The sequence below is a fragment of the Crocodylus siamensis genome, chromosome 1 (genome assembly GCF_052110815.1).
Source record: "Crocodylus siamensis isolate JL-2025a chromosome 1, ASM5211081v1, whole genome shotgun sequence".
In the NCBI taxonomy this organism is placed as follows: domain Eukaryota; kingdom Metazoa; phylum Chordata; order Crocodylia; family Crocodylidae; genus Crocodylus; species Crocodylus siamensis.
In genome coordinates, this window is record NC_143395.1 from 307,862,295 (window position 1) to 307,885,387 (window position 23,093).

The following is a 23,093-nucleotide window of genomic DNA, read 5'->3' on the forward strand; positions in this document are numbered from 1 at the left end:
CTTGAGCACTCCTTTGTATATTCTCCAAGTTGCCCGGTTGCACTACTTGGGCAGGACCTACTCACAAAATTGCAAGCTGAGATATTTTTCAGAGATGACCAGATGGTGGTCCAGCTACCTGTCAAGCAGAGCTCGAACTATCACATGGCTCTCCTGGAGGACCGGCGCCCTGTAGTAAGTTCTGAAGATCACATGACTGGAGTAGACCCTTCGGTATGGGCTGATGGAACCCCTGCATGAGCTAAGTCGGTCTCCCCGGTAAGGATCACACTCAAGGATGGGGAGGGGCCCGTTTGGGTAAACCAGTATCCACTCAGCCGAGCGGCCAGAGCTGGACTCAAGCCGTTAATAAAGAAATACAAGAGGTGCGGATGGCTAGTGGAAGGGTCCTCACCATATAATACCCCCATTCTTGGAGTGCCGAAGGCAGATGGGGTCTCATACAGACTGGTCCAAGACCTGCGAGCAGTAAATAAGAAGGTCCTTTCAGACCATCCTGTAGTCCCGAACCCACACACGATTTTGACACAAGTACCGGGGGAAGCTGAAATATTTTCAGTGCTAGATTTGAAAGATGCTTTCTTCTCCATTCCCCTTCACCGAGAGAGTCAAAAATTGTTTGCTTTTGAATGGGAGGATCCAGATACTTTCCATAAAGCCCAACTCATGTGGACAGTTCTTCCACAAGGATTCATAGCAGCCCCCCATATTTTTGGACTTGCCCTTCAGAAGGACTTGGAGGAGTGGAAGGGATCACACCCTGCAGTGACTCTCCTCCAGTATGTGGATGACCTGCTAGTTGCAAGCCCAAACTTGCAACTCTGCGAGAAAGCCACCAGGTCACTGCTAAACACTCTAGGGGAAAAAGGATATAAAGTCTCTAGAGAGAAAGTCCAAATATGTCAGCCTCAAGTTACATTTTTGGGGTATAAGCTCTCAAAAGGAGTCAGAGCCCTGAGTGCAGATCGTATACAGGCAATCCAAGGTCTAACCTCACCTAAGTCACCCAAGGAGTTGCGGGCATTCCTAGGACTAACTGGGTTCTGTCGACTATGGATACCAGATTATGGTGGGAAGGCTAGACCACTGTATGACTCACTGACTAAGGAGAGTCTCACTAAATGGAAATGGAATAAAGAAATGCAGCATGCCTTTGATCTGCTTAAGGCAGCATTAATCCAGCCCCCTGCCCTGGCCATCCCAAATAGTAAAAAGCCATATCGACTGTATGTTCATGAGAATCGAGGGGTCGCATCAGGGGTGCTGACACAGCCATCAGGCCCAACCTGGAGACCCGTGGGATATTACTCAAAGGTTCTAGATCCAGTTGTACTCGGGTGGCCAGCCTGTCTTCGGGCTGTGGCAGCCACAGCAGTGGTTGTTGAAGAAGCCCAGAAGATAGTCATGGGTGCAGATATGGAAATACACACCCCACATGGAGTTCCACATGGATTCTAGGGACTGAGGGAGGAAAGTTTTTCAACCCTTCCAGACAATCACGGTATGAAATATTTTTGCTCTCTAATCCAAGATTTACTTTCAAACATACTACAGCCTTGAACCCTGCAACCTTGCTGCCGGAGCCAGGGAAACCGACGCATGACTGCCTTGAGGTCCTGAATCAAACCACACAGGTGCGGCCTGATCTTGCTGAGGACCCAATTGAAGACCCAGATGCTGAATACTTCGTAGACGGCTCCAGCTCTGGCATCGATGGAAAAAGACGAACAGGGTGTGCAGTGGTAACCTTGGATAAGGTAGTATGGAGGGAGTCATTGCCGAGCTCATGGTCGGCACAGGCCGCGGAACTCACTGCGCTCACCCAAGCATTACAGCTGGGGACAGGCCGGCGGGTTAATGTATACACTGATTCTCGCTATGCTTTTTCTACAGTCCATACGCACGGACTATTGTGGAAAGAAAGGGGTTTCATTACGGCTTCTGGGAATAAAATTGCTAACGGCCCTCAGATTATCAAGCTACTAGAGGCACTCCACCAGCCTAAAGAGGTAGCAGTCATTCATGTGCGGGCCCATGGGAAGGCTGCTGAGGAAAAGCATAAGCTTAGAAACGCAAAGGCTGATGCGGCAGCAAAGGAAGCCGCATTTATTGGTGGAGAAGCGGAGGAAGTATCCAGGCAGGCCTTGTCCCATGCCATATGGCCATACATCCGGGATTTAGTCCCGCAGTATTCCTCTGAAGAAGATAAATTTGCACAGAAGGCTTGTGCAGAAAAGAACTCCCAGGGGTGGTGGATAGTACCAGGAGGAAAGGTCATGATACCCAGGCCATTGCTTCGGGAAGTGCTGCATCAGCTTCATGCAAGAACCCATATGGGAGGTTTGGCTATGGATGATCTAGTGATCTGCCAAGCAGTAGCCCCAGGGCTATATGTAGAAGCTCAGCGTATTGCTACCAGGTGCATCACACGCCAGAAAGTAAACCCTCGAAGGAAACCCCCGTGCCAATGGGAGGTAGACCCTGGGCAGCGTACCCTGGACAAGCATGGCAGATTGATTTTGCCGAGCTCCCACGGTCCGGACATCATGGGTTTTTACTTGTCATGGTAGACCAGCTCTCTGGTTGGGTCGAGGCATGGCCCACCAGGACTGCCACTGCGGCTACAGTAGTGAAGTATTTGTTGCAGGAGATCATTCCCCGGTATTCTCTGCCTGAATCCATCGAGTCGGATCAAGGACAACACTTTGTGGGAAAGGTAGTTCAAGAAGTCGCACAAGCTCTCAAGATCACTTGGAAACTACACACACCATGGAGACCACAGAGTTCAGGACAAGTGGAACGCATGAATAGGACCTTAAAGACTCTACTCACCAAAATCTGTATTGAAGCACACCTTAAGTGGCCTCAAGCATTGCCGCTAGCTCTTACTTGCATTCGAAACACTCCCCGATGGGGCATTAAATTAACCCCATATGAAATTATGTTTGGCAAGCCCCCTCGAGTCTTACCCCCTGGGATGCGAGAAAATGTAACTTTTGAATTAGGTAATAGCGAGCTTCATATGTATGTTATTGCTTTGCAGTCTGTCTTGTCTTCTCTTCACAGGTATGCAGCCTCCTTTCAGCGTCTGCCTTTAGACATACTGGTACATGACTTCTGCCTGGGGGACTGGGTCTTGGTGCAGCGGTGGAAAAAGGAACCTTTGACTGAGAGGTGGAGTGGCCCTTTCTAGGTACTTCTAACAACCCACACCGCTGTAAAGATTGCTGGCCATGACCGTTGGATACACCATACCCGTGTGAAACGACATCCACGAGCATCAGAGGACACCAACTCCCAGGACGAACTCACTCTGGAAGCTGAGTCGTCCTCGGAACAAGAAGCCAGCAAGTGGAGCTGTGAACCTACTGGTGATCTCCAAGTGCACCTGAGACAGCTTAATCAAAGTTCAGAAAATTAGACAAGGAAGTAAAAAGAAAAAGTTTAGGCTGTATTTGATCTCAAGGAAGGGAGAATATGGTGGGAATCTTAATATGCCTTGTTGTTATCTATGTAGTAAGAGAAGCAGGATTGAGCAGCCCTAGCCGCCAGCCTATATCCCCGCTTCCCCCAATTGCTCCCCCAGGGACAAATTCGTATATTGACATGATGGAAAGAATTGCAGGTACCTTCAATCTTACCAACTGCTGGGCCTGTGGGGGACTCCAAGAGGCCGGAGAACAGTGGCCTTGGAGGGCTTTTCCTTTGGCCCCAAAATGGTTGGTAAGTGATAAGGCGGATGTTAAGAGTACTGGTCAAGAATGGGATGAGAACCGCAGCTGGGATCTTTCCCAAGTGGCTTTAGGAGAGTACTGTATTAGCAATAATGGTACAGGGAGAAGTTTGGGACATAGCCAGTGTACATGGACACTGAAATGGGTCCGAACATGCACTACCTGTTATGCCCTTAATTGCAGCAAGTATGCAGGTCAAAGGAATTCTACTGCTGTTAAGCTCCCAAACTCCACGTGGATGAAATGTAACCCATCCACTCCACAATCATCCCCGTATGATGAAGACACCTGCTTCAGAAAGGTCAGAAGGGCAAGAGTATCACATTTCGATCCTAACATTACAAAACGTCAGGCATATAATGAGACCCAAAGTGAACGATTCATACCTTACTTCTATAATTGGCAATGGGCGCACCCGAATGGCACGATGGCGTGGTTTAATAGATATTGGAGTGCCTCAAATGACACAAATGAAATAACCGAGTGCGAGTATAGGGATAAAGATGGCGTATGGAGATGTCAGCTTAAACCGAGTGACCGTTACACCGGCCCTTTAGGGCATAGGGACAACAAATACTATCCCCCTCTTTTCTGGTGGAACCGTGACCCCCTGGCCTTGGGAGGGGAGAACAGGGCCTTAAAAGGACATTATTGGATTTGCGGAAGGCGAGCCTATACGGTACTGCCACAAAGGTGGACAGGAACCTGCTATATTGGGGTAATTGTACCAGCTTTCTTTTTGCTACCATCTGAGGTTGGAAATAAGTTGGGAGTCTCTTTGTATGATGATTGGAAAAGGACCAAGAGAAGTACTGATGTAAGTTTGACACGGGGTGGCTCCCAAAAGTGGAAGGAGGATGAGTGGCCCCCTCAAAGGATTATTGAGTATTATGGACCAGCTACATGGGCTAATGATGGGAGTTGGGGATACCGGACACCAATACACATGCTAAATAGAATCATCAGGTTGCAGGCAGTCTTGGAAATAATTACTAACCAAACTGCCACTGCTCTCGAGTTACTGGCCCGACAGAGTTCTCAGATGAGAGAAGCCATATACCAAAATCGAATGGCCTTAGACTATTTACTCGCAGAGGATGGCGGAGTCTGCGGAAAGTTCAACCTTTCTAATTGTTGTCTCCAAATAGATGATAACGGAAAAGCAGTCTTAGAGACTGCCAAAGAGATTAGGAAAATAGCCCATGTACCAATACAAACGTGGGAAAACACATGGGATAAAGACTGGTGGTCTAATCTACTTGGAGGACCCTGGTGGAAGAAAGTAGGGTTTGTATTTTTGTGTGCTCTGACTGGTTTGATTTTTATTCCTTGCCTTACTCCCCGTCTCACTAGATTGGTAACCACCACAGTTGAAGGGATGCAAGTTGCAGCAGTCCCCCTCAAAGCGCAGACTGTAGCAAAAGTCATGGTACTCAGAAAAATTCCTCGTAATTATCTTGATCTGCCTAAATGAAAATGGGGATCAGAAAGCATCTTGAGTGGGGAATATTGTTAGAAATGAAATATTGTTAGAAATGGAGTATTGTTAGAAATGCACAGCTTGCATCTTGCACCCGATAAGACAGAAACACTGCCAAGGACTTCTTTTTCTTTTCCCAGCCTTGCCACAGCTTTTCTTATGCTAAATCGCAGACTCTCCCCCAGCTTCTCCCTAGCCTTTCTCATACAGATTACAGAAGCTGGAATTCAACTGACTGTGTCCTTGAAAAGGGGGGGGGGGGTTGAACTCTTGGCGACCTGCTGTAGTTTCTGAGCATGCTTAATTAGCTGATGCATATTTACCTCTCCACCCTGCATACTTAAGTAGTTAATTATACTATACATGCGATGTATGTAGTGATGTAACCACATGTATGCTTGTATGAAATGGAAGTGAGCTGTAAGAGTTCCTGTTTCTGCACACGTGCCCAGGAGGGAGAAGATAAATACTGCCTGCAAAATTTCTTTGTTGGTTCGGAGTAATCTGAGTTCTTGACTTTGCTCTGACCCTATTTGCAAATACACCTTTTGTGCCATCTAATGAGTGTGTGTCTGTGATTTTTGTGGCCTCCAGAGAAACGAACCGCTTTATGCATCAATACTAAAATTGTAAAGTCATATTTCAAATACTTTGAATTACCAGAAACACTGAAATGTTTGTTACTGTTTCTAAAAAGAACAGAGTAACTATGATTGACACATAAAAATAGATATCGTACATTCCATTTGGCTCTACCTGTCGGACAGAGAAGTGTCTTGAGGAAATCTTGGCACATTTAGGGAGCTGACAGAAGTAATATTTGTCACACAACTGGCCCCTTGAAAACACTCTACAGCCTTGATCCTAAAGAATTGCACAGCTGCAGAGTGCTTTAAAAGTGCCCAATCGTGCAGCAAATTAATTCTCATTATATGAAAGTTCAGATGAAGGTGCTCCAACCAAAGTGGAGCGCCTTCATTAACTTCTGCTTGACTGGTGCTAGGCTGATGCAGTCCAGCCCTACCCACAGTGCTTTCTGCATGATGGGAGGGGGAGAAGGGAGGAGAGGGAGCTCTGGACATGGATTCACCTGCCCCTTCCAGCTCCAATCCACAGCACCTCCCCTCAGCACAAGGTGGGCAAACCCCAGCCCACAGCCTCCTTCCCTCCCTTGTCTCCAGAGATGGAGGTGGGGGGAACAGGGCTAGGGGAGAAAGGCTGCAGGCATTCAGCTCCTCCTAAATTGGCTCTGAAATGGAACTTGATTCCCACCCTACCTAAACCAACAGCAAACATGGTGGGGGGGGGGGGAAGGGAGGGTCAGTGTAATTCATGGTGCTTGAGTTACAATAGTGAGCTGCACATCTGTCAGCACCCTTAAACTTTTATTTAAATGGTCTACAGCGATTGCACTTCAATTTGCAAAAGTACCAAGGTAATTTTTCAAAACATAACTTAAGAGAGACAAAGCTGCTCCTGAGAAGAATCTGTGTAAAAGTTGTACCTTGATAAACAGAACTGATTTTTCTTTATTCAATTGTATAGTTCCTGCCTTTAGTAAGAAAAAAAGTTTGCATTCCTTTTTATTTCTGAAAAAACCAGTCATAAAAATGAAGAGCAAAAGAATGAGCCAGACATTCCCTTCTACCCTGTATATCACTGATTATTACTGTTTCAATCAACACTACAACTTGTGCAAAACCCATTAAAGGTAATGAAGTCACACCTGCATTTCAAATGCCTTACCTAGCTTGCAGACTCTTTTAACAGTGGTAATAATGCATAAGAAGGAACCCAGCTGGACTCAGCATATCTCTACACTGTTGTATTACTCTATGTTCCTACCTATAATTCCCAACAGAGAACCTTATGCCTTTTAACCCTTGCTCAAATGCATGGCTAGCACAGAGGTTAAAGCCTGCATTTTAAGGCACATTCCAACCCACACACAGGTAAAGATTAGGTATTTCAGCTAATTTTAGATAGCCCTCCAATACCACCCCACCTACAGGGCCAGCACAATATGATCTTTCTAGGTTTTTTGCTTCCTCTGCCTCTTGCATACCAGAAACAACCAGTCATTATATAACCACAAGGATAGCATGTAACCCTTCACTCCAGCTGACCTGATGCTCACAGATCAGGCAAATCGAAGATAGTCATCCAATGTGCTGCTAACATCAGGGTTCTACTTAAACTGGTAGAGTGAGTATGGAAGGGAGCATGATTTTGGGTGAAGCACTAAAAAATTCCACACCTGCGAAGTGCCATGAGTTACAGTGGGGAGTGCATGACTGTCAGCACCCTAGCAGCTTAGAACACCCCTCTGCAATCATAGCAGCAAATTCCTGTAACTGTAGAGCAGTGACACTTAACCAGGATCCTGCAGCACCCTAGGGTGCCCTGAGATCCTTTCAAGGTTAGTGCTGTTAGGTGTGCAAACATATGTCACAAAATAAATCCAAAGATTTCAAACAGGAATCCATAGCGTAAAAACATTCAGACCTGTTGTGGTCTTTGAGTTCTTTGCAATAGAAGTGGTCCATTTTTTTTTTCTATAGGCAAAAAACAAGTGAAAACTAAGCACTTTCCAATGGATCCCTTCGGTCTTACGAGGGGTACATTGAGTCTAAGTTGAGAACCAGGGCTGTAAAGGTAATACAGACACAGCTGGATAAAGGGTTGCATGCACTTTCGTGGTTGGCTTCAAGGTTACAGTGGACAAGCATAGATTTGCAGGCATACAGGCTAAAAGGCACAGGTCCACTTTTGCAAAAGTAGATGTACTGTTAAAGAGGCCTGACTGGCAAGCAGTCAGGAAAAAAGAGATTATTTGTAAACAAAAGTGCATTTGGTGGTTAAGTCTTTAAAACATCACATTATGCCATTGTTTAGGCATCCTTGTCTGATTTGAACTCTTCTTTCATTAACGGCTTTTCATTTGATACTGCGCAAATATAGAAAAATGTGCAAATGGCACTGCTTCAACCATGCATTAATTCCCACAACCCTAAAGACAAGTATTTATCTTTGGAAAAAAATCAACAATGTCATTCCAAATCTCCCTTTGTAGACAGGATTTATATAAATCACCTTTAACTGGCTGCAGTATAGTACATACTTCTATATGCATATCTATTACCAGATCATTATTCACTCTACTATGCTACTAAACCTTGTATGAGAGACAATTAACTATTGATCATTATTAAACATACTGAGTCAAAAATTCATAAATCAGAATTAAAATATGAATTTCAGTTCCCTCCCTTTTTTGACACTTGCTTTAACAACTTTGACACCAACTGGAGCTCAAATAAATAGTTCTCTTGTCTTATAATTATAATCTCAAACTCTGAGCCATGTTTTCAAAAAGAGATGCTTTAGGTGCACATGCAATATATGCAGTTATATGCCTAATCATGTAAACTAAAGGGAGTAGCCTACTTTGACCACTTTTTTTTAGTTTGGCTGAAAGTGGAAGAAATTACCTTCTACCCAAGTTTGAGAAAGTTAAAAATAAGCAAAAACAGCCTGTTACAACTAATACAACTGGGTAAACTGTACATTAAAAATCTTCAAAACAGTTTTATTATATATAGAAATGTAGCATAAGCAAGACACAGGTCTACGTTTGCTCTGAATTCATAAAGAACCCTTTTCATCAAGCTTGCTAGGCAATTAACAGCTTCTTAACACTTCCTTCAGCCACATAGCATGCTCCTAGGGAGGATGGACCTTATGAAGAGTAACATTTGAAATGCAGAAAACAGTATAGAAAAAAAAATCCTAACTAGCATTTCATCTCCCTGGTGAAGGGAGGAGACATCAAACAAAAATAACCAGCGACATAAATATAGGTTAGGAGATGTTCTGGCTAGCATGATGGCCAAAAGGGACCTTGGGGTTATGGTTGATCACAGGATGAACATGATCCAGCAGTGCAACACTGGAGTCAACACAGCTAAAGCATACTGGGATGCATTAGCTGATGCATTGCAAGCAGGGCTAAGGAAGTGCATTGGTGAGACCCCAGCTGGAGTACTGGCTCCAGTTTTGGACACCACACTTCAAAAAAGACGTGAAGAATCTGGAAAGGGTCCAGAGAAGGGTCACAAGAATGGTTAGGGGCCTGGAGGACAAACCTTATGAAGAAAGACTAAGGGAGATCTGGGACTAATCAGTCTGGGGAAGAGAAGACTTAGGAGGAACTTGGTGGCCATCTATAAGTATGTAAGGGGTGAATAATTGGGAGCTGGGAGAAAAATTGTTCACTAGGGCACCCCAGGGGAAGGCAAGGAGAAATGGCCATAAACTATTAGAGGATGGTTTCAGGTTGGATGTAACAAACAATTTTGTTATGGTGAGGATAACCAGAATCTGGTATAGACTTCCCAAGGAAGTAGTGTAGATCCCCAACCTTATAAATCTTCAGGAGGAGACTGGACAGACAGGGATCATTTGATCTCAGCAGTATTCCTGCCCAGAACAAGGGGGTTGGACTTGATGATCTTTTGAAGTCCCTTCCAGTCCTTAATTTCTATGATTCTAGATTCCCTTTTAATTTTTCCCTCCAAATCCATGCATGAATACACATGATTTTGGGAATCTAAATTTAGATACATCCAAATCCATCTTTAGCATTAATTTAGTTTATTTCAATCCAAGGTAAGACCCCTAAATCAGACTATATAAACACTCAGACCCCTGGTGCTAATCTAATCCTATTGAACAGATCTGCCATCAAAACAATGTAAAAGTTCCCAATTAAAGCTATTTGAAATTCATGGCTATCTTAATAAAACCTGAAAGTTCTTTCCAAACTTTCAATGTTACCCATCTGATTCTAGCATATCATCTTCAAGTAACAACAAATGTTAACTCTGCTTAACTACAGCCAGATTTCATTGTTACAAGTACTTGAAGATGTTTAGAGAAACTTAAACCATGTACTGGCTCAATGCAAGTCCCAAAATTGTATTCATAAAGTAGGTCTTTTCCAGTATTAAAATACTAAAACCAAACATAATGTGAGTATATGCACGATCAATAAACAAACACTGCACCTCACCATGGCCAAAACTTTTGCTTCCTCTATCCTGCAGGGTTGGCCAAGACCAGCTAACACAGAGAGGGAGCTAAACATTTTAGCAGACATGCCACAAATTAGCCACAAATACTCCCTAACTGCTATTCTAATCTCCCCCTGCCCCATCTGCTGCTCTGCTTCCTCCACTGTGCCCCCTGCCCTATCTGCTGCTCTGCTTTCTGCTTCCTGCCCTATTTGCCACTGGGCTGACTGTCCCTTCTCCAAACTCGTGCATTTCACACACAGAGGCTGCCCATGCCACTTCTGGCACACGAGGCAGGTTGGCCACCCCTGAGCTAGCATATTTTTAAAAGATATTAAACTGTGTTTGCAGAAATGGTGAAGTGTATTTGAAAATATGCTAACATCATTTGAAACATGACCTATTTTTCTACTCAAGGCCTTTGTGACAGAATATTCTGTCACAGAATATTAACGCTTCCGAGCACAAGCACCTGGGTTTTTTCCTGGAGCCTGTGGAGAATATATGTTACTCAATTAGTAACTCATCTTCTCACTGCATATGAAAAAGAAGAAGCTGGAATCTATTAGTACATGAAGATATTCAGCACATACACTATGGCAATATGTTTCAAATAAGATCAGAGGTAGGACAGATGGAAAAAGCCCTAAGCCCTCTGATTTCTCAGGAATGAAGGCTTTTAGAGCTCTTCTTTTTCAGCTGCTAGTAAAGCGCAATATAAAGAAGACTCACAAACCTACAACCCACCTCTTAACTCAGAAAGCAATGTACCTTGGCTAGCCAGAAATACTGCAAGGAAAAGTGTACATTAACCTTCAACACAAGCATAAAATGACCAGCTACTAAGGTTGGTTGTTTTTCCCCCTCTGAATTGAGAGGATGAGAGGGATGATGTAAAAGTCAAAATTTAGAACTGAAGGAATAGGAAAGTTCTACTTTCCTCATCACAGAAATAAATAGCAGATTTCTCAAGGTGAGTGAGTGGGATTCACCAGTCCTTTACTACATGCACATGCATACACCCAGGCCTCCTCATGAATGCAGAAGACTAAAAAGAGCATTGAGAAGGAAGAAGTTTCCAACACAAACTGCCTCATGGAACAAATGCACAAAATTAACTGATCCCTGGCCCGATATGCTTCTGCACACTTGCCTAACACAATCCTGCTCGATAGGTCTTGTCTTCACTACTAAAATAGCTTGTATTTTACACTTGGATGACTAAAACATGTAAGCTATCATGAAACACACACACACACACAGAGAGTCAAGACAAGGTATTTAACTTTTACTGTGAAGTGAACTCACAGGGCATGTCAAGATGAGCCCGCATAAGCTTCTTCCCGCGTGTCAAAGCAGTTTGAGATGCGGCAAGAGGCATGTTAGGAACATAAAAACATTTCCTGCGCTGCATATTTACAGCATCAGCTCAAAATTTGATACCTGGATATCCAGGTATCAAAAAAAATAAAAATAAAAAAAGTGGGGCAGGGCATGGTCCTGGACAACTGAGGCAACTGGAGGCTGGGGTCCTCCAAAGAGACACTCTGATATCCGACCAGAGTGTCTCTATGCCTGCTCCTTGCACCAGTACTGCAGTATATTGCCTGCCCATACAGGGCAAATAGCAATGCAGGCTGCAGCGACCTGGGCCCAGACTCCGTTCCAGGTAAGTGTGAAGTGGCGTAGCTTGGAGGGAGGCAGGGGGCTGTGAGGGTGCGGGAGATCATTGAGGGGGCAGCTCAGGAGGGGTGGGAGCACTCGGGGGCCCTCCTGGCACAGCTTCCTGAACAGCATGGGGCAGCAAATCTTGGCCCTGGCCACCTGGCACCCAGCATTCCCTGTGCCACATTGTGCAGGCCGGTCCAGCTCGGCATGGCACCATGTACCTTCAGGCAGCTCCGGGCTGCTTGGGCTGTCACTGAAGGCCTTGCACCATTCACAGGGACTGCCTGTTGTGCAAGGCCAGGTCCTGCACGTATGGGCCCCACATGCCATTGGGCCAGTTCCGTGCACGCAGAACCTGGCCTGGTGCGACAAGTGGTCCCCGTGAGTGGTGCAGGGCCCGAGTGACAGCCCAGGAAGCCCAGAGCTGCCTGAAGGTGCACGGCACCGGGCCAAGCTGGGCCCATACAATGTGGTGCAGGCAGCACTAGGTGCCAGGCAGCCAGGGCCAAGCCATGCTGCTGTGTGTGGGCAGGGGAAGGGGCTGTGCCAGGAGAGGCCCAAGCGCTGCTACAATGGCTGCTGCTGTTTCAGGTGAGCTGTGGACTGTGTGGGAGGGCAGTCCATGTGCTGGGGTGGGAGGGGGGGCTGCACCCTGTGGGGAGCAGGAAACCCACCCCACCTGAGCAGACCCCCTACAATTCCCACACACCCCACACCCACTCATCTGCATCCCCTCACATCCCCCTCCTGCAAACCCCACATCCCCCCATCACATACCCATCATACCCAGCTGCCAGACAAGGATGAGACCTGCTGGCAAGACCTGTGGTTGCAGGGGCAGCTGTCCCCACATCCTAGTTAGTGAAGGAGTCAGGGGAACTTATGATAAGGAAACCAAAAGCAAACGTCAAAACATATAAATATTTAGAATTTATTTTATTATGATGATCAAGACGCTGTTAGGTTTCCAAACTGCTTTAACATTACAAATATAGCAATAAAACATTGCCCAACTGCTCTCTCTCTCTCGTTTTAATTGCAGAAGAACATAGATTTGCGGATATTTTAAAGAGTCAATTTTAGATTTTTTTTATCAGAGGTTTTTCAGTTTTTAAATAGGGAACACCAGGTTTTTTGCTAGTGAGGCAAGTGGCAAGGCCCAGGCTGAGAAGCCTGCTCAGGGCTGGCACCTGGGACCCAGCTGGGGGTGGCTGACCTCCTGGCCACTTGGGGCCAAGAGAAAATGCTTTGACAGTTCAAAGCAGGCCACCACACTGAGAACTTCTTCCAGGCAATAGCTGCGCAGTGGGCAGGGCGGCAGTACACATGGCAGTAGTGCTACACAAAGGTCAACTGTTAAGCCACAGCCCACTGGCACCTGGCCCAGAGGTGCAGTCCCCCTCCAGGTCTGGCAGGTGTACAGCCTTGGGATCACATGCTGTCACAGGTAGCAGGTCACAGCCAGTCAGCAGCCCCCACTGCCAGACTGCTGCAGTGGGTAAAGGGTGCAGGGTACTGTCGGTTAGGGTTGCTTCAGCAGTCCAGCTGGCACAAGGGGCTAGTGTCCCGTGATACCAATTGATCATGCCCCAGAAGCTCCTGACTATCTGTATCACCCAATTATCGTGGGCCCTGAGACCCACACAGCTAACTAATAGCTCCTATTGTATGGGGCCAATGGATGGATGGCACAACAAAATACTTGGGACAACTAATGAAAAAACCAGAATAGGAGTGTTGTGTGGGTCAAAGGGTCAAAATGTGAAAATAAGTGTGCTTGAGGGGGACACAGAGCAGAGCCCCCTGGGCTGCACCCACTGGTCCTCAAAGGCATCCAAGGAACCGGTGGACGCTGCCCACTGGTGCTCTGCCTGGAGATGTGCATGGACAAGTGAGAGGGAAGTGGCCCCACAGTCTCCAGGCACCTTCCCAGCCAGAGCCTCCTTCCTGGTCAAATACAGGGCCCACTTGGCCAGGGCCAGAAGGAGGTTGACCAGGAGGTGGGGCCACAGATGGGTTGACCAAAACAAAACATGGGGGGGTGAAATTCAACCAGATCCTCAAGTGGAGGCTCTGGAGGTGGAGGGGCTGCAGCCTGGCACACTCAAGGGTCATGTATGACAGGGTCTCCCTCCGCCCGCAGAAGGGGCAGGAGACCAGGGTGTCCATGAAGCTCACCACATACACGCCCGTGGCGATGGCTCCATGGAGGAGCCACCAGCTGAGGTCCCCAGTGGCTTGTGGAATGAGGGTGGAGTACAGACTCAGCCAGTAGGGTGCCCCAGCCACACCCTTGCCAACCAGGTCCCGCCACTTGGTGTCTGGGCGGGATGCAAGGGTGGCATGATGGACAGTGCAGCGCACGAGCGTGTAGAGGTGGTGGTGACAGATGGTGGAAAAGCAAACCTGTCTGGTGTCCTCCAGCTGGCTCAGGTGGTGGAGCGTGGAAGCCAGGTGAGGCGCTGGCCCCATGACAAATTCTGGTGGGCTGGAGAACATGGGGGGTGGGGTGGTAGCAATCTTGCTGCCACTCCAGATGTTCCTGAGAGTAAGTAGCCCTGAGCTGCTTGCCATAGCAGTTTTTTATACTGCCAAGACCAGCACAGGGCAGGTTTTTATACTGCTGGGACCAGGCTCTAGCTCCTGGCTGCAAATCCGAGAGGAGCTGGGGAGGGCTATTTTGCCCCAAGTGGCACAACTTGCCCCACACCAAAGTGCATGTCCAGGCCTGTGTGCCAAGGCAAAAATCCCTGGCTCAAATTTGTGCCGCTCCTTTTTGAGCTTCTGTAAGAGCATGTGCCTGTTTGTATGGACGCACCCACAGAGGTCAACTGTATATTCAGGGGTATAGGACTGACCTCAGAGAACCCCATGGTAAAACTTAAGTAACCATGCTTCCAAAGTATTTTTTTTTAATCTGGGTCAGTTACTTACCTTAAACCCAAATACATAAATAAAATATCATTTTAGTAGGAAGACCAAGCCAGAAAGTCATCAGTGTGCTGTTATAACTGTATGAAATGCTTAGAACCAAGAGTTCATTCTGAATAAAATTTTGCATTTTTCAATGGTAGTATTCTAAACAAAAATTTTCACTACTATTTAAAATTGTCATTTTGCCACTAAAAATAAAACAAAACAAATTCTAAATTGAAATGGGAATAACAGTCATTGGTACTTTTTTTTTTTTTTTTTTTTTTTTTTTTGCTAGGGAAGAAGCCTCTTATAATAATGAGTGGGAAATGTTTCTAACCAATAAGTCAATTGCTTTGAGCAAAATTTTTAACAGAAGTAAAGCTAAATTTCTCAAATCAGCTCTAATAAATAGAAATTTTTATATTTTAGCATATTGTGGGATAGGATAATGAATTTGGACTTTTCTAATTATTTAATAATAAATCAAATACAATTTAAAAGTAGAAGTTGGCTCCACTCAGACTGAAACATTCAAAACTTTAACTGTTATACACGTTGGCAGTAGTAAAACCATTAATTTGGAACACCAAATAATAATTTGTTCCTGTGTACAGAGAAATTTAAACATTTGGTTTCAACTTTTAACCTAAATTGGATATGGACAGGATTACTGTTTCAACCAGAATGGGAAATGTATATGCATAATGCTTGATTATAAAAAACAATCTCTTCTGAGCAGACATGCTTGTATTTATTGGTACCATTCTTATAGTTCTTACTTTCAATTTATTTTAATGAATCTACAGAGATTTTTATACAATAAGCTCATTCATAAACATTAAATTAGCTGTACACAAGCTGAAAAATCGACTGATAAAATTTAATGTAACATAAGATAGAGAACAAAATACTAGTGTGTACATTACCTTAGCATTCTCAAGTAGTACATCATTTCTACCTAAACCGGGTCCTATGACAATTGAATGCAGTCGTGGTAACCACTTTTCCACTTCATGAACAGCATTAGGACTGTCACTAAATTAAAGAAAAAGAAGTTAAAAGAGATTTACTTTCAATACTCTAGAAGTCCGAAAGATCAGCGTATGGTCAAAGGGAACATGGGGGGTAATTTTACCCCCCAAATTACTAAAATATATATTATAGAGAAACAAGACACAGCGAGAGAACATCTTTTAGAATTGACCTGATGTCAATCCAGGAACATGGCTCCTACTATTTTAGTTACACAGTGTATTTCCCATGCCTTACTGGACTTGGGGTTTAAACCCAAGCAGAACAAAGTTATTAACTAAAAAGTCCCACATTGTTAAGGAAAGGGGAAAAAAAACCCTACATCAAGAACAACTTTTCTGTTTAGGTCTCTCTTTGGAGAGCTTTTAACATAATACCTTTAAGAATTCTTTTGTGATGAAAACTCTTCTCTGGTTAAATGAATTTTCCAATATCAGCCCTACCAGATCTCATTGTTTTATGAGTGATGGAAATAATTTATAGATGGCATGTGAGAGGGGATGCAAAAGCCCCCCTGACTCACTCCAGATCCCTTCCTGATGTGCCCCGTTACTTACTGCAGGGACGGCAAAGAGCAGCAGCTGGAGGGAGACTCCGTGGCAGGCTCGGCAATTCCGGAGCCGCCTGAGCCTGCAAACCAGCGGGCGCAGGGGGGCATGGTCTGAGAGAGGTGTGGGCTGCTCAAAAAGCAGCTGGGGACACAACTGGAGGCTGGCAGGGAGGTGCCAGGGAGGTGCTGAAGATCCGGGGGATGCAAACTCCGAGGACGGGAGCAGGAAACCTCATGTCTGCTGGGGAACACTGGCAGGCAAACGGGAGAACTCAAGCCCCTGAGCAGAGGGACACCAGGGAGCTCCACCAGAGAGGAGCAACCCCCAGGGATGCCACGAAGGGGAGACAAGGCTCCAACAGAAGCCCCAGGTACCTTGGTAGGGAATGGCCCCAAGGGACCAAAGACATTCCTGGACAACACGGCAGTGAGGGAGGAGCACGAAGCCCATGCAAGGGGGATGAGCAACACCGGCTGGTGGGACCCAGACAGCCCATCTGCCGGTCAGATGGTCCCAAATGTGAAAGGCACATGGGGGCCCCAGGGAGGCTTCCCCGAGAGGGACAACAGGGGCCTGGCACAGGGTGGCCTCCATCCCAAGCGCCCAATAGGCAAAGAAGGATGGCTGAGTCCCCAACAGGACCAAAGGCCCTGAGAGACCAGATCCCAGGAGCCCCATCAGCAGATGCTGATCCCTTACATTCAGTTTTTCCTAAGTTACAGTTAACCCCAGACAGGGGTGTGTTTAGTTGCCTAGGCTCCAGTCCAAAGACAAAGGAAGGCCTCAGAAAGACGGATGGCCAGAAAGGCCCAACCCTTGAAGGGGTGCAGTGTGGATGAGATGGGATCATCCAAGGGCAAGACCTGAGGAGAGCAGAGTCTGCCCTGGCCATGGATGCGGTAAGGTGGGGTAAAGGGGAGGTTGGAGCCTCACAAAGAAACCCAGGGCTGAGATCCCCTCAGACCACCTGCAGGGAACTGCCTCGCAAGAAAAAGAATAAAAACATCAAAGACATGGCAAGCGAGTAGGAGCAGCACCTGAACCCCTTTGGTGGTGCCGAATTCAGATCTCACCCTGATGTCACTGGGGAGCAAGGCACCAACAAAGGAGGGGCCAAAACCCTATAACACCTACCAACAACGTGGCATTATATAACCCATTGCATCCTATGACAGCTTGAGTTTCTCCTAGACAACCTCAACAGTTTCTAAATGGGCAAAGGTGAGCAACCTTTACTATAGTTATTCGAATCCAAGACAACTCTAGATTTAAAACAATTCCCTAATTAAATTATATACAGGGAAAATGTATAAATTTGTTAAAATTTTCCATGTGTAGAAGCTATTCATTGCAGGGGCATCTTAAATCCATTGCCCCCACTGCTGCACTGGGGCAAACAGTGGCTGGAGGGCAGGGAGTGTGGGAACCAAGTGGCCTAATCTCTGCCCCCTCCCCCTCCCCCAACACCTTGCCCCATGCTGCCTGTCCTCTCCACCACTTGCCTGTACTCCCTTTGCACCAGATTCCCTACAGTGTGCCTGTACACACTTGAACTAGGCCCCCTACAGTATGTACCCCCTGGCACCTTTGTCCCCTGACCACTTACCTTTACCCTGACCCCCTTCACAAACCCAGTGCCTCCCTTGGTGCATGCCCCATGCCCCACAATCTCTGCCCTCCTGCCATCTTTGCCACTGCCACCTTTACCTCCCCTTCCCCTGCTGCCACCACTGTCCCCCTCCCACCATCTACACTCCAGTTCTGGCTCCACTCCTGAGCATCAAGCAATGGAACAGGTGGTTGTTCTGGCCCCAGCAGGGCCACACAGCAGCAGCCACAGAGATGACAGTTCTGGCCCACTTGCTGTGTGGTCAGAACAACCATGTGCTCCATACGTGGAGGGCAAGTGGCAGTGTGGGGCACATGCAGTGAGGGGCTGGGCAGCAACTATGGCTTTAACTCAAATCCCTACCCCGAGTCAGAGAGGGAACCACAACAACCACCTGGCTCCCCGCCCCCACTCAATTGTACTCAAATCCAAAATGAGAGACTTTTTGCCCACGTATTAAAATAAAGGGGAAAACTAATCTTGGATTTGAGTGAATGCCATAAGTTTTTTAAAACTAAAACAGGCATTTCAAGCAGTTATTTAAAAGACCATTCATAATCAGCAAAGTAATGCATACAGGCAACCTCTGCTTAACATGGTTTTGCTATAGCACTCATTTAAAATACATGCTTGGTTTCACTTAGCATGCAGAGCATTTCATTATAACGCTCAGAGTGGTGGGTGGGGAGAAGCAGTGGTGGCAGCGGCATCGTTGTCAAGCTGAATCGGTGAGTGGCAGCTGGTGGGGCCCAGGGCAGGGTGGCAGGAGCCCAGGGTCTACTCTGGCACGTAGTGCTGGAGCGGGTGGGGAGAAGCCATGGCAAGAAGGGGTGGGTGGGGGGCCATGCAGCATAAGCATGGAGCCCAATCTGGCAGGGTGGCAGGAGCCTGGGGTCCACTCCAGCATGTGGTGCTGGAACAGCTGGCGGGCAGGGAGGAGTGGTGGGGGCAGCGAGAAGGAGCGAGCAGGGAGTGTGAGCACAGGGCCCAGGCCAACAGGGCAGCAGAAGCATGGGGCCCAAGGCCAGGGCTGGCAGGAGTGTGGGGCCTGGGCCAGTGTGAGCCAGTGCTCAAGTTCATGCGTGCAGTGTCCCCTGCCCCAGACCACAGTGTGGCCAAGCCTGTGAACCCCGTCCCTGGGCTGCAGCCCGTGACCCATTCTGCTCCGGGTATGCGCTCACCCATGGGGCACGGACACCATTCCGAGCTTCCCCTTGTGCTGGCTGGAGCCCCGCTGCCTTCCTGTCATTAATCCCTGGGCAGGTGGGTTCCTGACTCAGGCCCTGCAGGAGGGGGAGCTGGAGCTGCACACATGTGCTGGTGGCCAGCAGATGCAGGCCAGCAGGGGCGGAACAATGAGGCCAGGAGGAGCCAATGCCTTCCCTGGCAGAGCCTGTGCAGTGCCTTGCTGAGACTGGCAGGGCCAGGGCTGGCAGGAGCATTAGGCCAGGGCCGGACGGTGGTGCAGAACCAATTATATTTATTTACATTAAACCCTATGGGAAAACAGGTTTCCCTTAACACTGTTTCGCTTAGCACATGGTTTTTCCAGAACCAATTGAGAGTATTAAGCAGGCATTGCCTGCATTCAGAAATTTAAGTTTGGATCAAATCTTACTCTTTCTTGGTTCAGTAGCATTAGCTAACAACTCCTCTTCACAAACACGTGATCTAAGCCATTGGTGTTAAAACATATGGCCTCTGGGGCTCTGACAGAGGATAGGATTTGGAGGGTGGGACTAGTAGGGGTGGGGCCAGACACCAAAATCCAGGGCACAGAACCCCACTGGGGACATTTGTTGGGATTCAGGGGAGAGTGAGTTTGACACCTTTGATCCAAACAATTTCGGGTTAAACAGGGAAAAAAATGTTAATTATCTTACAATATTAATATGTTAATATCCCATTAAAACTATTATGAAAATAAATCAATCCCTGACAGTGCTTTGGTTAATTTAATCTCATTTTGATTCTAAGAAAACAAATTTTGAGCTAGAAGTTTGATAATTGATGATGCTACCCAACTCCATTTTTTGTTTTTGGTTCTTCTTTGATGTCTTGCTGTTGCCTGCTTGTAGAGATGAACCAGATCACTTGTTATGAATGTGGTAAAGGTAAAGGTTGGAAGCAGTCTCTATTGCTTGCTTACGTCTTATTTATACTTTTCTCCTTTCATAATTTTGCTGTAGATGTAAGAAACACCTCTTTAGGATTTGACTAGATTCTTGACTGTTACTAATATCGCCTGTCATTCTTTCATTGGCTCAACACCTTTGGTGTTTTATTCAAGATGAAGCAGCTGAAGTTACTGCCTGCTACATTTGCAGCAGGGTGATAATTTTTCCTACAGTAAATTATAATGTTGCCTTCATTCTTGTAGCAGCAGATTCTCAGAGTATCTTCAAAATTTCAGCTTTTTCATGCAATTTGTAAGACAGCCTGTTAGTTTTATTAGGTTTCAACAAGAATTCATTTCTGCTTTAAATATGTCTAAACACTCTTACTTTATATAAAGCATCTTAAGTTTTGAAAATGATTTTAAAAGTTAATGTGTTAAGACATAAATTCAAGAAATGAAAAAAGTTACTGTCCCCCCTTCTGCCCCGCCCCTTTTTTTTTTGGAAGAGAATTTTGTGTTTTTGAATTTGGTAAAAAAATAACATAAGCACTGCCAGGTAATGAATTAATTTTCCAATTAATAGTAACAGTATTATTCAATTGCCCTGTTATATTAGTAACCAGTTACTGCAACAGATGACTGTACTATTGTTTGGAACAATAATAATCATTTTATCATATAACAATGGCATTAGGAAGCTGTTATGAGACTTGTATTTTCAATACAAATTATTTGCAGATAACATCACAAAATCTTGGTTAAGCATTTAAAAAGGTTTTTCACTTTTTAGTAAGGACATACATTTCAAAAGACTCATACAAACCATTTCACAACCATTAACACTGTTCTTACCATTTAAGGAATGAGATGATAATTTCTTCCCTTAATTGTCTTTTACTAAAAGGTCTTCAGATTTATGATCTACCATTTTCAGTACATTTATAATTAAAAATTCTTTTAAATATTGTATACAAAACAGAATTTCAAAACCTATGTTTTTCAAAATGTAATAAAAATTGTGTAAAATATTAAAGCACACTGGAAATTATAAACTGCATTTCCGAACCTACGTAAGTACCAACATTTTAGGGATGAGGGTACTATATCCTCTGACACTGCAGACTTGGCCTGGATGACAAAAGAAATTCTCTAGAATGAGTCTGAACATTTTGTCTGATAATCCAATAATCATCTGATAAGTAAACACATAAGCAGGTGCTGTCATAATCTTCAAGCATCTTGATTATGAAAAATAATTTTATAATTCAGTAAAGGTGCAGATGGTTTTTTTAATGCCCTAATATTCTTAAATTAAACAAATAACTATTTTTGCACTGATACTGAGGTCTGCCCTCAACATGTAGTCTGGAATTCTTGGCCAGACCTACTGAGGCACTCACCTACCCTTCAATCACTCCTTCTATAATCCTGATTATATCGAGTCTGACCCTAAAAAGGGCTGGAGTGCCAAGACTGATTCTAATAGAATACTTAGGAAAAGGTGGGCAGGGAGCATGAACAAGCCAAGTCCTACTTGGGTAAATACAGTATTTCAATTGTTCATCTAGCCAACATTATGAGCATGCTGAAAACTAAATGAATAGATGGAAAAAGGAACAGTTGTCATCAGTTCAAAGGAAGGCTTCATTCACTGTGAAAAGACTAATCTCAAGATCCTGAATAAAAATTCAGTCCTACTACATGTATTTACAAGTTATTTAATGAATTTCTTAACTGTGTTACATGAAAAGCCTAAAACTGCAAGGCGGGTAGCTCCATCTGAGGCCATAACACCTTCGCATTTTTCTAGAGTTAATCAATATTTGCTGCACTTTTTAGAGGCATTATTTCTGAAGATCCGTTACAGTGTTATAGCCCATGAAGGAACATGCAATGATGCAGGGAAGGATGGATGATAAATTTTGTCCTGAGGTAGCTAAGTCTTCACCTACCAGTGGAGGTCTGTACACTCCCTTGGAAAGTTAAGGGAGTACAAAAATTATGCTCATTTCTCTATGCAGAGGCAATCAAAATTATACTGGGTCTGCCTTATCTTCTTTAGCACCCTTTATGTCAGAGGAGGAGAGAAAGACAAACAGTGGACCCTAGTCTCAGTATGACAGAAAGGCATCTTCCTGCTCTTGAGCAAAACCTGTGGCATTTAGAGTTGCAAAAAGACAAAATGCAATGTTTTCCCACCCCTTCTATTGCAGAACTTTTAAATTGTTTATGCAGCTTCACTACCTTTCCAGTCACCTGATATGGCAGGCCAAAAAGCTATGGGATAAACCATAGTAGTACATGGATGTAAGCTGGCCTTATTTGATGACCTAATACACTGCTGTCACATTGTCTGCAACAACATGCGCTAAACGTAGTTTTTGACATGTGGTAGAAAAGATGGAAGAGCTCAGAAGACCAGTCTCAGTTCCCAGTACATTAATATGCATTGCCCTTTTTTAAGAATTTCAGCGGCTATAAACAGTTACTTTGTTAAAATGAACTCCCCCCCACGATAGAGATGACTGCAGTTTCTGAAGGAGATGAAGAGTTGAAAACGAGCTCTCAGAACACTGCAATGTTGAGTCCATCATGACAGAAATAGAAGGTAAACCACATAATAGGGCTGTACAAAGCTTCGGGTGCTGATTCAATTCGGCAGAGATTCAGCCCAATTTGGTGGCCAAATCTCCAAATCCGAATTGACTCAGGGGGCCAATAAAAAGGTCCAAATTGATTCAAAGCTCTCCAAATTTTCGGAAAAGATTCGGAGAGCTTTGATGATTCAGGCAGTCCCTGGCCGCTAAAGTAGGGAGCTGGAGCTGTACTCAGAGCTGGGAAATAGGGGGGCAGGGGAGGGACTCCCGCCAGGCCCCATCCCCTGCCTGCTCCCCCAGATCCCCATAATGCCC

At 45.4% G+C, this 23,093-nt stretch overlaps 1 protein-coding gene across 3 annotated transcripts in view; it reads right to left on the bottom strand.

Moving 5' to 3' along the window:
• The window catches only part of NAXD (NAD(P)HX dehydratase), a 65,605-nt gene that overhangs the window by 19,843 nt on the left and 22,669 nt on the right, over positions 1 to 23,093 (bottom strand). For all 3 annotated transcript variants that reach the window (XR_016438508.1, XM_090022288.1, XM_090022274.1), the window contains one exon: positions 15,797 to 15,905. Coding sequence is in view for 2 of the 3 variants with exons in the window: in XM_090022288.1 (XP_089878414.1) it covers positions 15,797 to 15,905 (109 nt within the window). In the remaining variant the exon portion in view is untranslated. The remainder of the gene's footprint in view (positions 1 to 15,796; positions 15,906 to 23,093) is intronic.